Here is an 18299-nt window from a genome sequence, read left to right on the forward strand (position 1 = left end):
ATCTAGGCTCTACAAGAGGAATGTGACAGAATCTTAGGCAGCATTTGTAACCTAGTGTTAAACAAGCGTCGCAGGTATATAGCTCCAACAGTGATGTTAAGCAGCATAACTAAATTCTGCCATGCGTCTGTGCAATAAAGTATTATAGAACTGATCATATACAGTATATATAGATATTGATGCACAGAAGAAATGCAACACCAGATCTAATAGATTTAATCAACATTTTTAAACATACATAAAATAATACTCTGTAATAAGAAATACAGAACAACGAATAACAACACGTTTTAATGAAAACTTCAATTTAACAAAGCTGAATCGGGATATGACCTGCCTGAGAGTCGACACAATCCTGGCAGTACTGCTGCACAGACTGGTCTCGTGACAGACCGCCGTGGGGTGTTCCGTCCCTAGACCGGAGCTGCTGCTGCAGGCACGTGCTGAAGTTGTGCATGTTGCAGTTGTCTCCTGTTGAGACATGTGGACCAAACAGCTTCTGCTCAGCTCAGGAAACAATGCTGGTTAAGGCAGCCTTGTTTGAAGATCTGTGACTTCGTAGCTCTAGCACAGTATGCTATGGCATTGTCCTGCTGGAACAGGGGAGGACTGGGGACGGGCCCTTCTGGAACGTAAGGGAAAGAAACGCTTAACAGGTGAGAAGAGGGCTTTCTTGTTCCAGCCCAACACAAAAAGAAGATGGAAAAAAATACAAATGCCTTTCAAAACACAAATATTATTTTCTAAACAGTTAGCAGTAAACGTCTACAAGCACATGTTTTTATTTTTCTTTCTGTTACAGTATGTTGCCTCCAAGTAATGGTAACATTCCCTGGATCCTCTGGATCAGAACTTGGGCTTTGGGGTCTGGGGGCTGTAATCAGTCAGCAGGGACACCATCAGGCCCTGCAAACAGATCAAGGAAACAAGTGTTAGTAACAAAAGACTGAAGGGCAGCTAATCTGCCATACACTTTGAAATCAATACAATTTGATGAGAGCACACTTAGGCTTGGTATGATTCCAAGTTTGCACAAAATACTGTAATTAAGCACGAGGTCTTTTAATCTAGAAGACCTTATGTTGATTTGCTTATGTTAACCTGTTGAACTATTCAGAACATGAACACTCAGCTTAAAATGTGTTCTGCACTTGCTTAAACTAATGCCATTACTACTACGCATAATGACTTCCATTCATTCACGATTTTTCTAACTGCGTTTTCCAATTTAGGGTTTCGGGGAAGCTACAGAGTAGTTTATTGCCATACGTACACGTACATTGGAATTCTTAATCACCCTGATCTGTCGGGACATACACAGTACAACAGACAACACTACACAATGTAGACAACAGAAACAATAAATATATTGTGGAAAAATAAATATGTAGTAGTGAGACCAAGAAAAAATAAAGGGTAGACCATCTAAAAAGTGCAGAGTGCAGATGTGTATGGAGTCTGAGGCCCTGCAGTTAGCTGTTAAGAATGTGTACTGCAGTGGGATAGAAGCTGTTCTTGAGTCTAGTGGTCCGTGTTTTAACAGTACGGTACCACTTGCCAGAGCTCAGGGGTGAGAATGGTTTGTGGCTGGGATGGTTGGGATCCTGAATGATGGATTGGGCTTTATTGCGACAGCGGATGGTGTGGATCTCACCGATCGATGGTAAATTGCATCCTATAATCCTCTGTGCCGTTGCCACAACCCTTTGTAGTGCACCACTGTTGTGCACGGTAGTACTGCTGTACCTAACAGTGATGCCACTAGTGAGGACGTTTTCTATGGTGCTGCGGTAAAAGTTTACGAGGAACTGCTCCCCCAAACCACATTTCCTGAAGCACCGCAGAAAGTGCAAGCGCTGTTGTGCCTTTTTCAGATTCGCTACAGTGTTGCGAGTCCAAGCCAGGTCGGTGGAGATCTGCACGCCGAGGAACCTGAAGCAGCTGACAGCATCTCGACAAGCAACAGACACAGACACAGACACAGACACAGACACAGACACAGACACAGACACAGACAGACACAGACAGACACAGACACCAGAGCCAATTTCAACCTACTGTACCATCCAGCCTACCAGTAAGTCTTTGAACTGTGGGAGGAAACCTTCACAAACACAGGGAGAACATAGAAACTCCCGTCGAACCCCAGTCAAACCCAGGGCCCCAGCGCTGTGAGGCCGCCATGCCAACCACTGTGCCACCATGCTGCCCACTTTAAAACTCACCAATGACGTATAGTCTCAGATAAATGTGAGCACTCCATAACCCCTACAGTACAAACATGTCTCTTTCCCAACGTGAAAAAATTTAAGTGACTCACGGCAACTTTATCTTTATGATTAACCCACAGAATTACACACACACACACAAAACAGCAAACTAATCTACCATCTTTAAAAGGTGAAACTCCCCAGCCTGCAGTCAAACAGAACTTGGTTGAACAAAACAATCACCGTTAAAAGGAGACTGTTTTATTGTGGTTTTTCTTGCAGGGCAAGAATATAAATGTTGAATCTCACTAAACTGAGGTTTAGCTCAAAGCACATTCTAAATTATTCCTCTTTAGGACCTGCCTGGCTAAGTCTCTCTTTACCAGATGTGAACAATTTACAATAGAGCTTGAAAACTTGCACAGTAGTGTCTTATATTAGACTTTAAAAGCCTGACAACCTGTCGCGAACCCTGCGGATGCTCAATTTTAGAAAGTCAATAAAGGAGGAGAAAGAGAAAGGAATGGCTCATTATCCCTTATTAGGGTTGACAGAGGCGTGTGGCGGTGGCTCTTGGAGATCTGGTAGAAAGATACTGGCTGTCAGCAGAGAGCCTTGCTGTACACTGCAATCCAGAAAGAGCTGCTGAACAACCTGTAGTGTTGTTTGTGTTGTTGTGGTGCAATAACTTCAGATCCTCACCGTGATAAAAGTAGCAGAAAACAAAAATAAATGCCAGTTCTTCATAGACTAGCTTTCTTATAGCTGAACTTCTGAAGCCAATTGTAATTTCTGTTCTTTTTATCTTCTTGTACCTTGATCCATGTACAGTATACACACACTATACTTTATGCTCCAGAGCATAAAAAAACACTCTTAATCAAATGAGAATCCAAATATAAGAAGTCATGGATAACCCACTATTTCATTTTCGGGCTTCAGAGATACAGTACTTATCAATTTTTGCTCTAGTTTTTTTTTAAACGTAGACATTACTGAACCGATTTCAAGAGGAATGCCAATGGCCCGATGAAATTTACATTATTAACATACAGTATAACTCAATATTCATCAGAAACAAAATCAGGTTGTTATTTTGTTCTGACATACTGTATGTGCAGCCACGGTATCTTACACAGAAGGCCTGCAGTCTCTTGCCTTTTTTATGCTCACAAGACACAGCCTTACAAAGCACACCTTGCCATCTTATCACTACCACACACATTGACACTGATCAGGGTGCGGAACCAAGCAGAAGGTGTTTTTAAAGACTTAAAAAAAAAAAGATGGTAGTTTTGTGAATGCCATCTTCTGAATAGGCTACAGAGACAATGGAAAGGTGCTTGTACTAACATAACATAGTCTTATTTTTCTCTGTACTATTGGTTCGATCTGAAAAACTAAAGATTTTCTTTTCTGGTTCAGAAGATTCGGTTGTTCTAGAAATCCTAGACATGTCGGGGAGACTCTCATAGGGGACAAAATCACAATGAAAAAAAAAAAGATGTGCAATCAATCCGGCACAGAGAGAGTTGGATAGGATACACCAATGACTTTTTATTTTCGGCATGGAGATTGTCCAATTAGAAAATGAATCTCATTACTCTATTAGTCACGATTCTGCTACTCACAAACTCTACTCATGCCAGATTCTGTTTTAATTCTGTATAATTCAAATAATTTTGAGGTTGATAATACAGTCTATCTTTAACTGAACATAAATTGAGATTGGCCACTCCTGCAGTTGATTTTGATATTGTGTGGTACTTAAATGTACAGGGCACAACATCTTAATTGAAAAAAAAAGATCTTCAGTTGTGACTTATTCAACCTCAGACATACCAGTCCAATTCACTGAAGATGGCAAAGACAGTGGCTTTACTATTCTGATGCTATCTGCAGTAAAAAACACCACACCAGTTCTCCATTTCTGTTTTCCTGAGTTGTTTCATGACCATACATGAGAATCCAGGATAAGGAAAGTAGAAAAACAGTGAAACAGAAAGACCAAAAAGTGGGAAACACGGAGAAGAACGCACTTCATTTTACATTCACAAATAGTAACTTTTAAAATCTTTTAAAAGGTCCAACCAGTTTGCTGTCCTTGGATGTTTTAAAATCAGCTATAAGTCCAGTATCTTGCAATGATATTATATTCATCACTTTCACTCTTAGCCTTGAGAGCAAAACGAACTTTCAAGAGGCTATTCAGTGCCAGAAACTAGCTTTTAAGTGATGAAGTCCTGATGTGGAACCTTTCTCCGGGTGACTTATCACTAGGGAAACAAAAATGTGTGTTTGTGTTTAGGCAGGAGGCCCTACCCTGTCAGAGTTCTGCCACAGCCAGACAATGTCTTGTCATTTACACAGCATTGTAAGATGTTGACACAGACAGGCAAACCAAACCAGTTCATTACTGAAGAATGCTTTGAGAGCCTAAGTATTTTGAACATGCAGCCCAAAATATCCAAAAGGCTACCAAACATTTCAGTCATCCTGTCAAATCCATCTTGTGTGATTTATTATCATACTGCATCATCCTTTGGGTTGGCCATTCTTTACAGAAAAGACCAGTGAAAACAAACCTGGCACTTTAGTGTGTTTATTACAGGTGTTACTGTTGTTGTTGTCGTTACTGTTGAGGCTTACCAGTCGTAAGTCAAACAGGACCATATTCTAAAAAGAGGGGAAAATCACAGCAATGACAGTCATGTTGTATTCGGTTGTGTACCATCAGATAAAGCTGTTTTTTTTTTCCAGCTGTGTGAAGTAAGAAGAAATGTTCATGAGGATTTCACCATGGCACAAAAAAAATGGAAAGCGAGGAATGCAAACTGTCACCTAACAGCGTTGAAATATTAAAAGGCACTACCATACCATGAGAGTCCACTTCCTGTTCTCCGCCTCTGGGAAGACGAGGGAACGGGAGGAGTAGAAAACCTGGTCGTCCACCTCCTCCGGTTTGCGGGGCAGGCAGTGCAGGAACGTCCAGTCCGGAGCCGCCACACGTCCTGTCTGGAGACCGAGGACAAGTGTACCAGTCCCCCTGCTCTGGTCTCGCTTTACAAACACCACCGTGACACATTTCCCAGAAAAGAGACGCGTTGTTGCTGTGTTTGTTCCGCAGAAGGTTAGTTTTCAGTTAAAATATATTTTAAACATCCAGAATTAGTTTTAATGGTTCAGCAGAAAAAGGCTTGAGAATGTAGGATAATATTGTGATGAACGCTTTCACTATCCTTTTTCATTTTACAGCACACTGCTACATTTAGGCAAATTCCATGGAGAAATTTGACATTTAATTATATGCAGAAAATGCCTTTATACAGCTGTAGCTTGCTGCACTTTTGCCTAACAAACTCTCGCAACAGTAATTCCATTTTACCAAAAAAGATTATAAACCATTCAAATGTTGTTGGTCTTCCTCAGCCTACTTCTCTATTAATAACAGGTCAATGAAATGCTGGTGCTGATTGCTCAAGCTCAGTGTTTACTGTACCTGCATGGTGATTTGGTAACCATGGAAATCCTGCAGCCTCTTTTTCTTTTCCTCTTCCTGGCCCATACTTATCCATGTGTCCGTTACCAACACATTACTCCCACGAGCAGCTTCCAGTGGATCATGCGTCAGGAGGAATTTGGTTCCACACTGATTGATATAGGAAACATGTAATGAGGTTACTGACTTGTTGTCTTATTCATTGATCTCAGAAGCTCTCTATAAAATCAATTTTATATCATTAGTTCTCAGCTAGATCCATCTTGGTACCCAGTCAAACAAAATGCATTTCATCGAGTGTCTTTCTTTACACTATTCCATTATTAACCTGATGAGAGAAGGTGTTCTGAACTTCAGAGTGGCATGGAAGATTCTAATGTCAGAGCTCTGAACACATAATTCATTTTGTCACTTGCCCTGTGTCTTTGTCACAGTCCCTTGCCTCATTCAAATCAAACAGCTGAACGTGTTTTCCAACAGTAACTAGTTTATCATTTAGGGAATGTATTTTTATTTTATTGCAAAAGGGAAACATTAGAAAAGAAGTAAATAACACTATGATTTAGGTTTGATCAGGTTCATCCACACCATTTATAATTTAAAGCATTTTAACAGAAACTTTCATTCCAGTATGACATCAATACCATTCCCCCTTTGGATAAAATGAATGAACTCGGGGTTAGCTTGGCTCTGCTGAGGCAGGAAAATCAATCGCCTATCACACAAACAAACAATAAACAAAAACCTGTTTGGAGAGTTTTTCAGCCTCTTGAGTGATGCTTCTATTAGGCTCATATCCCTGTGATGCACATAGAAACACAATTAAGTGTTACTGCTGAACATGATTAATACACAGTAGTTAGAAGTATTACTCCTTCAGCACATCTAATCATTTTATGAGCGCATGTTAAAACGCAAAGCATTGCAACATCGAACACAAGTAAAAATACAAGAACAGCAAACTAATTTAGTGTGAGTAAGAGCAAGACTAAATTACACACTAATCGTTTTAGTAAAAAGGTAGGCCTTCATTAAATTAATTAGCGAATTTTGAAAAAAATCAACAAGCTCAGAGTCTCTAAATGGATTTGGGCAATGAGTTCCTCAGATGAGGGGCTGCACAGGAGGAGGGGGAATGAACCACCCATTGAGAGGAGAGGGGAGCCTGGTCTTCAGCAGTTCATGAAGGCCTGAATCAGTAAGTCAATTAAGAGATGGACTCTACTTAACAGCAAGTCCTGAGCGTAGGAGAACCTTAAAGTCCATTCTGCATTTCACATGGAGCAAGTGTGATTTAAAAGTTAAATGTCATACTCCTTTTTTTAATTAACTATTTTATCATTGCCTCTGCCTTAGTTAATCCAGTGGTACGTGCAAGAAAATGACATTATGCACTGTGTCAGGTCTCTAATGGACTGGGGGCATAATACTGTTACCACCTTCGTACTAACACAAATTAAAAAAGTAGTAATAAATCAATTGGAAAGGTGCTCAAAATTTGGTACATGTCACATTCCCTTTTTATATTTTTTCTCAATCTGTTACAACCAGCAAATAAATATTAATTGTGTGTTAACATTTGCAAAAAGATGTCATGTTTAAGTTTAAGCGAAACTTCTTTTCACTTAGAGATTCACTGAAACATACAATTTGACCAGGGGTGCAACTACATTTTTGCACACAACTTTATGTACAGTATCTTATATAGTGTATTTACCTCACTCTGTCACACCCAGTACACCTAGAGGGCGCTCTACTTCTGTCCTGTTCCTAGTTCCCTGTGATCATTCATGTCTTTCTGGTGTGTCTTGTTGTGTAGCCTATTTACTTCCTGCTTCTGCTCTGCTCCTTGCTCAGCATTGAGGTTCAGATGTCCTGAGACCCGCCTAGCACCAGGTCACTCCTGTCCATGGTCTGAGGGCATAGGTTTCTATACGGCATTTCCTGAACAGCTGAGCCCAGGCTAACCCCCTTTTTACCTGTCTTTTACCTGTCTGCAAAGCAAGTGTCCCATCTGGGACAATAGCGGAAGGAGGTATGAAACTCTTTCAGTTGTACTAGGAGGCTGGACACACATAAAGGGGAAGTAGTGTCTCACTTGGGTGTTGGTGGACAGACTTGGTAGTAGCTGAAAATGCCATGACTGTTTGGTATTTCAGAAGTGTAATGGTTTGCCTGGTACAAACCTTTCAGATGTCTCAGACAAGACATAGTATTGACTATATGGAACAAGTAATAAGTTTATTCCATGCTGAAAAGAGAAGAAAGAAAACACAACATTTCGGCTGTGGAGCCTACTTCAGGTGCTTACACCTTACACCTATTAATTGTTCCTTTGCAGCCTACACATGCTGAAGCAGCTACCCACATGTATCGACTATTTTATGTTTACTAGAGTTCAATAGAGCTAAGTCTTTTATGTTTCCATTGTCTGTCTTTTGGGTTGTTTAGTGTTAAGAACCCACTACTATAAGTAGGAACTTTAACAGTACAGCAGTGTCAGTGCGTTTCATGTGGAGAAACCTTGTCAGCCATCCCCTGAGTAATTAAAATTTCCCACTGTTTCCAAATTTTTTCTTGTGGCATATCCTATTACATTTATTGCTTTTTATTTTGGCGATTCTTATATTGACCTTGTGTACTGTAGGTTATTTCACTAAGATTATGTCACTCTTACAGCAGAAAAAAACTATTCTAAGGTGGTTTAGAAAATGGTATAGAGTATAATTCCACTCAGAACTTATGATATAAAGTGCCTGTGTGCTCCACGTTAGGCAGATGGCTGACCTTAGGAGTGGCAACCCTGAGATGGACTCCAAGCTGGGCTGCTGTCACCATGAAGGAGTGGAGCACATTGTTGCCGTCGCCGATCCAAGACACTGTCAGCCCACTTAAATAACCGTAGTGCTCCTTTAAAAAGAAGACAGAAAGGGTGACTCCAACACTGCTTTTTCATGAATGTTCTCATTTCGACACTGTTAGGGAGGGCTGGACGCTGTGTACAGTATATGCAGTGCAGACCTACCTGCAGAGTGAGAAAGTCTGCCAGTATCTGGAGGGGGTGACACAGGTCTGACAGCCCATTGATAACAGGAACAGCAGCCTCCCTGGCCAGCTCCTCAATGGTGGTGTGGCTGTGGACTCGAGCGAGGATCAGGTCAGTGAGTCTGGACAGCACCCTGAGAAGACACGCTGCTGTCAGCGTAGCGGAGCTGGTTGCATCGCCCTCCCTGCGCATAACAGGGAACTCAGCCGTCTGGGCTGGGGGAGGTCTCCTTTAGCTCAGCGGGGCTGGTTCCCTGTTGCATGACGCCGGAGACCTGGGTTCGTGCCTAGGTGTTGCGGGACAAACCGCCATGGCGTAGTGGCGAGGGCACGAGCAGAACCGCGACGGTCACATCAGCACCAGCCTTTAACCTTTGACCTTCACTAGAACCAGGAGCCCACAGCCAGACACCCCACTTCTCAGGTGGAGAAACACTCTTACCCACTCAGTCACTGACATTTGAACCAGGAATATTGTAGCTCTATGGCAGAGGTGTTAAATAATTGTGCGTTGCTATATAGTGAAAATATTAACTAAACGTACAGGTAACTGCTTCCAAAACATCCCAAAGTGCACTTTATTAGACTACTGTAGGTAGTGCTATGCTACAGCTCTGTGCATCCTTGCAATTGCAATTTAATCAGCACACTGCACAGCAGAGACCTGGCCTCACAGACTCACAAGTGCTCAATCTGTAGCAGCCCTTATTTCCCCATCTATCTGCCTTCACAACCCACGTCATACTGAAACGCACTGAATTTCACAAATTTAGCCAACTCGGAAATTGGTCTGACCAACGCTTTTCTTTGGAATACAATTTTCATTTATTGTTGGAAATACTGGTAAGAAAGGGAAGGACTGATCATTCAGTTTGAAGACCCCAGTAGCAAGGGCTGCCCTCTTGTGGCTTGTCTTGATTATGTAGTCCTGTGTCCATTTTACTTCTGCATTACTGTAAAGACTTTCTGATACTGTTTGTGTTGTAAGCTGCAACAAAGGCCAGCTTCCACACAGACAACATACAGTAGGCCAGTTGTCCACAGACAACTCAAGCAAAATAATTTAAAAAATATATATACCTTTCACTGTGAGACTTGATAACAGAGTTAATTTCCAAGCTTAGAACCAAAAATCACCCTAAACGTCTGAAGTTTTGAATAACTTCCTACACAAAAACCAAAATACAGCACTGAAGAGCTAACACCACAATCACCCCAGCTACCAAAAAGAATTTGGTAGATCTAGATCTCGATCTCTTCATGGTTTTTCATAAATGGAAAATAATGAAATGCGCAGAACACTAAAACATAAAAGAGTAATCGTTCTCTATTAAGAAAAAGTAAAAAAACAGGGTATACATTTTGGAGTTTGACGTAACGACTGGGGGAAAAAAGGGCCAGAGAGAATCTGTCCTGTCCTGGTGGGTATCAGGAGTGTGGAAAGGGGGCTTTCATCAGTGGTACAGCTGCCCTCCAGTGTTCTTAAGACTTAGCTGCTCTCTTCTCTCCCCAGACATTCAGCAAGTGACTCATTAGCAGCAACATTCTCGCCATATGGTGGAGTATCGTTAAGTACGGACAGCAGGGTGCCAGTCAAACAGAGATAAGATTAGATCACTTTATTAGCCATATACAATATCTTGCATTAGGAATTAGTCTTTTCACATACCCCAGCTTGCTCTCCATCAGACACACAGACAGGGAGAGAAGCTTGGGGTCAGAGTGCAGGGTCAGCCATTGTACTGTACAGTGCCCCTGGAGCAGTTGGGGTAAGGGGCCTTGCTCAGGGGCCCAACGGAGTAGGATTCCTCTGCCAGCCGCAGAACCGGCAATCTTCCAGCCACAGGTGCAGATCCTTAGCCACAGAGCCACCGCTCCGCCCAACAGACATTGGCAGCCAAGAACAATAGTGTAATTATAACCTCAGGTCCTGCCCACTTGTCACCTGCATCACCTAGCACTGCACAGGACAATAGAAGAAGATTTTTCCAATCGTGACAACTAAATTCGTCACAGAACAAACAGACACTTTTTTGGGAAGACAGACATGCAGTGACTCTAGTCTTTCTTATACAATTTACTGTATCTGACAGCCTAACCTACCTCATGCAGCAGATATGCCTTTCAGATGAATCTTTTATTTCTAGTTTTTCTGCCTTACGTTCCAATTCAGATTTGTTGTGCAACTACAGTAATTAAAAGTAATCTCAAAATTCTGTCTTGCTGTCAATGCTAAAATTGCTATCTGCCACATTAATTACTGTGGAAACAGACATTTTTTAGCAAAAGGCTTGCCACGAAGTACAGAGAAGAGAAAATTAGCGTTGTGCTGAGACCACTGGTGAAGCAATTTTTTCCTCTGCTGTGTGACATATTTCTTCAAGCATTTTCTTCACACTGTTATTGGAGCAGTCAGGTTCGCTGGAACCATTAGTGCGGCTGATCAAAGCAGAAATGCACACAGGACACATAGTGTAATTGGATGTGGATAGAGACAGATGAAAACAACAGTTAAGCAGACAATGTAAAACAAGTCTTAACATTAGAGCAACAATCTATAGTTGTACTTTTCCCCCAGCATTTTAAGTACAGTGTGGTTGTACTCAATTTCCTTTTAACAATACATCTCATTCTATGGACTTTATATCCTGTCATTAGTGTTGCTCAGTCTCTGTCCTCCAGTCTTAACCCTGTCCGTAGGCACAGCACCTACCTGGCTGTGTCAGTGGTGCTCTCATTGGTGCCAAGGTGAATGTCTTGTGAGGTGAGGAAGCAGGGATGCCCTCCCAGCAGTGCAAAGCCTTCATTCGCACAGGAAACAAATAAAGATCTTAGTGAATACATCCTAGCAAACCACTCAACACCAAGTCCCCAAGTTTTGCCATTTATTCAACAGCTGTGTACATTATAGATAAGCGCATCAAAAGTTGCTTAGCACTTTATTTCTGAATGTATGGTGTTAGAAGAATAAAATCTATACAGTATGGATTTCAGGCATCGATTAAATGCATAATGTGGATTAATTGAACATCAATGACAACTCATGATGCACTTCAGTGACTGCACCTGTTGCATAAGCACTAGTTATGCCCGCAGTTGTGAGAAACGAACCCGCACCCACCAGACCCAATATACATTTTTTTAACCCAAGTCCACCCAACCTGAGAGTGTGAGTCAACCCGTGCATCACTAATAAGCACTAAATCACCTCATTTGCGAGAGAGTGGATTGGGCAGTAATAGTGAGGCAATTAAACCTGTTGAATGTCAAGCCTGGTGAAAACCCAGAAAGAAAAAACAGAAATGAATTAATCTGACACGCTTATCAAGAGACCAAGGCCTTTGTGCTATTGGTATGTTAGTATGTTACCTCAGGTGTCCCTTCTGCAGTGGGGTCAATTTTTCTTTACCAATGAATTAAAAAAGTTTTGTCCATACAACCCTGATGGGCAGAATGATATTGCAGAATTATTGTGTACAACAAACCAATAGATGGATTTGTTCAGGTATGGTCAGGTCTGGATGGTCTGAGGAGGAATGTCTCCATTTGCATGGAATAAAAGCAACCAGATAGCACACACTAGCCAAGTCCAGGAACCTCAACTGGCTGTTCTTCCAGATATGACAAAATGTCCGCCAGGACAACACAAGTCTTCATAATGCTCATGTAACAACAGCTTTCATGTGAGATGAGACCATGACAGTTAAACAGTGGATGCCCTATGCACCAGACTTGAACACCAATGAACATTTGTGCTCAATGAAAACGATGCAGTGAGCTGTGATGTGGCAATTAAGGCTCAAAGACCAGTGAACAGACCCAAGCTTGCCCAGCTCCTTCGATGGGAATGGGACAGAATTCCACAAGACAGCAACCAGAGCCTGGTATACAGTCACAGATAAATAGCTTGTATTGCAACACACTACTAGGCATCTAATTCTCATAGTAGACCTTCTGCCATGTACAGTATGTCCAACGGAATCTCAATGCTCTTGCTAAAAAAGGTTCTCATTTTTCACTTCGTAGAATTGCTGCAGTTATAATAATACATTTCTTATTCTTATTTTTGCACAGTATAAGACAACCTTAAATACTTCTGGAAATGAGATGTGTTGGGAATTGAACGGGGGACAAAACTGATCCCCTGTTCATCGAACTCGACCGATAACAGGGTTGAGAGCAAGACTGCCAAAACAGTGTGGAGCCGGTTCAGAAAGAATGCAATGATTATATAGCACAGACAATGTGCATTGTGCTGGCTCTGCGGTTCCGTTGTGTAGCCTGTAGTTCTGATACATCCCATTCAGCACTTCTATTATGTACTGTATGTACAACAAGGCCTCTGGAGGTTTGACACAATAATGCAGAACACAGAAAACACCATAAATTGCAAAGGCCTGTTATCATGCAAGCTCGTCTCTTACATCAAATATCTCACCCAATAACATGTACCCGACAGTAATTCGGGTATACACATACTGTTGTATACACTATATTGGGGAACAGATCCAATATTAATATATGTTCAATATTTGCCTTGAAGTAACATAACATTCTTAATTAAGTCAGAAAATAGATGTGTTTTAAACAAGTATTGGTACGGGACGGTCCAGAAATCAACCTGTTTCTGTGGACATCCGGGTCCTGGTGCTTCTCTTGTCACAAATCATGGCGAGAGACTTCCCCTGAAGCAAAGGGAGATGCTGTAGAGAAAAAGGCCCCGTGAGACTTTAACAATGAAAGACGCTGCTGTCTTCACTGTTGAAACTGCAAGTAAAGAGAAATACTGTAACAGTGCCCCCACTGTGCTGCCATGTCACTCTTCTTCCTGAAGGAAGAATAATTAGAGCTGCTTTTATTCACAGCTGTACCCAGGGTTAGTGTTAGAACAGCAAGATGGATGTCACTGAAGAAACACAGGCAAATGCTTCAGTTTACTTTTCACACATCGCTTTTTAACGGTCAGAGATAGAGAAAATATTTTCCATGTTCACTGCAGTTACAGCAGTCCCACTTTAAAAATATATATTTTTTTAAAGTTGCAACACAATTATTACATGAAGACAGACCAGTTGACATTTAACAGTCTGTATGTTAAATGTTGTACCTGTCCTTTCTCTTTAATTTTGTGTTTCAGGTCAGCTGACATCCACAGAAGATACTTTATCTCCTCCGAGGTGAAATCCTTCAGTGTTAAGAAACTGCGACCCTTCAGGTTTACAGCACTTAAGGTAACCTGTCCAACTCTGCAAAAAAGCAGTTACTACACTCAATTTCCATGCAACCAGAATTTTCATCCCACAAATTACACAAGTGAATAAATTTAATATGCATGAACTAAGCACAGGAATCAGTTGTTTGCTAACAATTAGTAATAATCGCTCATTACAGCATGCAATGTACACTGAGCATCAAAAGAAATCTATGACTATAAGAGCAACAAAGTCACAAACTTATTATTAGAAAAATTAGTATCTTTTTGTAGCACGTGCACTGACTTTTTTTTAGACAGACAACATTAATCCATCTTGCCGATTAACATTCTTCATCAGCCAGGGGTCCACAGTAAATTCACAGGATAACATGCATGTGTGGTCACCACTAGAAGCACAATATCAATTTATACAGTACATCCAGATGTGGAGATACTTGTATGATAAAAATATCTCTGGTGCATACTTTGGACCAAATTGTGAATGCAGTCTCATTGGATTCTACCCTATTACTTGGGTAGAGCCTTGACAGCTCTCTTGCCTGTTCACTGGTCTCTGAGCCCTAGATGCCACACCTCATCCCATAAATAAACAACTGGGCTCCAGTCTGTTGAGTAGGGCATCTACAGCATAACCTACAGTATCACATGCTCTTTTTGCAAGAGTATAAAGTATAAAGGCATGTGTGGTCTTGCTGCCATATTGTGATGTTAGGTGAGATCACAGCAAGGGCAGCAAGTGAGGTCCCAGGACTTGATCAAAGTAGCGCCTTGCAGTCAGGGGAGCACCAGTCACTACTGGTGTCATTTGGTAGTGTCTGCTCCTGGCCAGACCGCCACACTTGGACCTTTCCACTGACAGATCTGTTCTATATACAGCAAATACTTACAGTAGCATACTGTTCTGTATATCTGAACCACACTCGCCAAAATCCTTCAAGGTGGTCTCTACACTCAAGGTGGTCCTTTATCGCTTAATGTTGGACACACTTCTGTGCTTTTCTTTCTCTATTTTCACCTTTTGAAGTTAGCTAGAAGTTCAATATTCATTTTGGAACGTCAATAGCATTTTCCCAAAACCTCCTAGAGTTATGAAAACACTTGCATTGTGTATAAAGTGATTTGTGAGTGTTTTCACTGCCTGCACTTTGTCATTTTTATGTCGTTTTCTTCCCCCACACAGGAAGATTCTGATGTCAATACCTTTGCAAAGGAAACACAGAAAGCCTTCAAACCAAATGCATTTTAAAGGCCGCAATTTGTAAACATGTTCACAACCTTTACATAAACCTAGTTAATTGTCTTTTTATAAACTTTTTATAAAGCTTTTTGATTGATGCACAATTACACAGCAACTGGAACACTGCAGGACCGCTGCATACAGTACGTTCACAATGTGAGAAATACTGCTCAATACGTGTTCATGCGAACCACCTGCAGTAGAATAACACATGAAGCCTGTAAGAACTGGGTTCAAACTTCATTTGGTTTTCCAGTGTTTCATTTCACATTGGTTCTGAAACTTAACACTTCTCCAAGACTGTTTTTTTTGGCATATTGGAACTGGTACTTATGGTTCTTTATGAGGGGAGTTATCCTGAGAAAAGGTGTACTCTTCCTTCCTGTCTTCTTGGTTTTCAAACATAGCTATTACTCTATACTCTGTGGTATGGGGTGGCTGTTTATTCATCAATAGTGTCTAATGGTTTTGCATTCCAGAAATGTTACAAAAAACAAGAGCCCATTCAGCCTGTCTAGCTAATAAACTTTACCAATGATTTATTAAAAGACCGTTGGCTGATTGCTTACATTACATTAAGGCTGTGAAAAATTTCACAAATTGCGGTCTTTAAAATGCCTTTGGGTTGAGAATATTCGTGTCTGAAAATAATTGGCGTAAAAATGACAAAGGGAAGGTTGTGAAAACATTCACACAGTGCAGGTAGTTTGATAATTGTAGGAGGTTTCGGGAAAACGCTACTGACGTTTATATCGACTTATCACCAGTACGCAATGAATTCTCACGAAAAGTAGATGATTTAGTGCTTAAGCAACAGTTAAAGTCACGTGAGTGTACACAGGCGGTCATGAATAAGTAATCAATCACAAATAATGTGAGTAAAACATTTAATCCGTTTCACAAATCTGTGTAGGCCTATTTATTCTTCAAAAAGAATACCGGCTGATGTTAATTGATGCTTAGTATACATGGAAACGGTATGAAAGAGAAAAAAACGTAAGACTGATTTCTGCATAGAGTTTCCCAATTTGAGCGAATGCTTTTATTGTTCTCACATCTAATAAATTGCATTCCGAAGTTTTTCCGGCCCCTTGCAATGCCTTTGACTCATTAATCTTAAACCGAAAATATTAAGATTAAATTTAATATTCTGTTCTGAAGGAAGATACTGTATAACTGTATGTGTTCCTCACTGCTCACCATTTTTGGATCGATAACATCAGTCCAAATCGCGCTTGAAAAGTTTATTGTGATATACTGTAGATTTACCATAGTACAGTACATCCACAGTAACGTGTCGCAAAACAGTAAAATCATGGTAAATGTATGATTGTGATCAATCAACTCAATAAACGTCACAGACACTACAACTAATATTTTACTGTAAAAATAAAACAGGGACGGTTTTCATTCACTAGTCTTCAAAATAACCACTATACTGTATTTCAAGGGATTTATTATCCTATAGTGACCAAGACACTACATACTACTACAAATACACATTTACAGTTATAAATGCACATTTTACTCCCAAAAGGTATTTGTAAATATGCTGACATGACTATGTACCTACCCTAAGGAAAAAAAATAACTTCTTAAATTCCGCTTACCGAAAGTTTCGTACGTGCATGCCCGGAAACGTTTTCCAAGCAAAGGCCAATGATTTCCTGAGATGAAACATCGCCAATTTCCGAAAACTCTGCTGTTTCTAAATTTTACAATCAAAAGCTAACGTCATTGATAAAAAAATATATATATCTCTGCTCTAGTACACCTTTTAGGTATTCCAACTTCCAACCACTACCGCACCCGTCAAGTTAAATGTAGGTTCCCGTTAAGCCAAACGAATGGCTGCAACGATGGGAGTGGTCTAATATGAACTGGAGATCCCTATGAAGGCAAAGCTGAAAGTTTGCATTAAAAATCAGAAACGTCTGAATGATTTATTGCGGCTCATCTAGGGCAAGGTGGAACTTGGTGTGTAATGCGGCGTAAGTAGGGGTTTAAGCAAGAATAGACATGCTGGATTAATAAAAGACTGAGAGGGTTCATTGCCCAGCTGTTGAGTTAATGGCGGGAACCTTAAGAGCAGCCGCATTTTCTGAACATACTTTTAGTCTTTCCTAAGGAAGTCAGCAGGCAGATGTATGATATGTATTCACAGAGTCTAGATGATAGTAATTTAGTGTACTGTACTTTGCTGATTTCAGACTGAGACGTGTCTTCTTTCTGACACTGGAGAATGGTCTTCTTTATACTTTTGGAGCTGGAAGATGTGGGAAACTGGGACTGGGGAGGAGAATTTTACTATCAGTGTTACTTTAATTCTTTATAAACTGATTTCTTTTTTTTAACACCTATTCCATCATTTGCATTATCCTAATGATCAAAATGCCTCAACATGTGAGAAGAGAGTAGACTACTCTTTCTCTAAAATGACATTTACATTTATCATGTTTCTGCATTCCTTTTCCAATGTAGTTTTACACATGGGGATTTTACAATATTTAAGAGATCAAGAGAACAGTATTCAAGAGAAGAACAGGTCTCGATTTTTGTGATGTGAAGTTGAAGAATGTGAAGTTTTTTTTTTCTGTGATGTAATGATGTTTTAATCAGCATGTTGATTTTGTATGAGTTTGTTAATCTTTATGCAATTATGTGCCAAACCTAAATCTGTTAGGTGACAGCAATGTTTATGAAATTTGTAACTTTAATGCACCAGTGCTCAAGCCCGGTGTTAGTGAAGTTTAGGTTCTTGTCACACTGAGTTGCTTGTCTTGTACTCAGCACGCATCATGTTCTGGGACACTAGGCTCAGAGCTTTGTGAATACCACCTTAAGGGATATTTAGAGAACTTGAAGGGATGCCATTCTCTGAAAGTCAACATGCATTTCAAGAATACTACAGGAACCATGTGCTTTCAAAGTGCACTTTTTGTGTGGAGTCTGTATGCACTCCCATTTTCCAAAGATAATTTTCTCTTTACATTGTCCCTTCATGATCTCGTGTGTGAGTTCCAATGTGGTATAATCCTGTCTAGTGCCCTGTTCTGCTGGCAGGCTCATGGGTTGTTGTGACTCCTGCTACAA

The 18299-nt window shown here is 40.6% G+C and overlaps 1 protein-coding gene across 1 annotated transcript; it reads right to left on the reverse strand.

Moving 5' to 3' along the window:
* Nucleotides 1–758: 758 nt before the first annotated feature.
* On the reverse strand, nt 759–17054 carry LOC148835852 (ornithine transcarbamylase, mitochondrial-like). The gene is made up of 10 exons (XM_088914832.1): nt 16817–17054; nt 13862–14000; nt 13376–13457; nt 11468–11555; nt 8735–8888; nt 8497–8619; nt 6455–6508; nt 5710–5859; nt 5088–5225; nt 759–906 (listed from the first exon to the last, which is right to left on the reverse strand). Exons 1-10 carry the CDS (start codon nt 16885–16887, stop codon nt 847–849), a joined length of 1059 nt encoding a protein of 352 aa, XP_088770958.1. The 5' UTR covers nt 16888–17054; the 3' UTR covers nt 759–846.
* Nucleotides 17055–18299: the final 1245 nt, after the last annotated feature.

Source organism: Atractosteus spatula, chromosome 4, assembly GCF_055471065.1.
Source record: "Atractosteus spatula isolate fAtrSpa1 chromosome 4, fAtrSpa1.hap1, whole genome shotgun sequence".
Classification (NCBI taxonomy): domain Eukaryota; kingdom Metazoa; phylum Chordata; class Actinopteri; order Semionotiformes; family Lepisosteidae; genus Atractosteus; species Atractosteus spatula.

Coding starts and splice junctions, on each gene's coding strand:
- LOC148835852 (XM_088914832.1), bottom strand. CDS start 16,887: ATGTTTCATCTCAGGAAATCATTGGCCTTTGCTTGGAAAACGTTTCCG. Junction 11,556..13,375: donor CCGGATGTCCACAGAAACAG/GTTGATTTCTGG, acceptor GTGCGAATGAAG/GCTTTGCACTGCTGGGAGGG. Junction 907..5,087: donor ACAGGAAGTGGACTCTCATG/GTATGGTAGTGC, acceptor ATCTGTTTGCAG/GGCCTGATGGTGTCCCTGCT.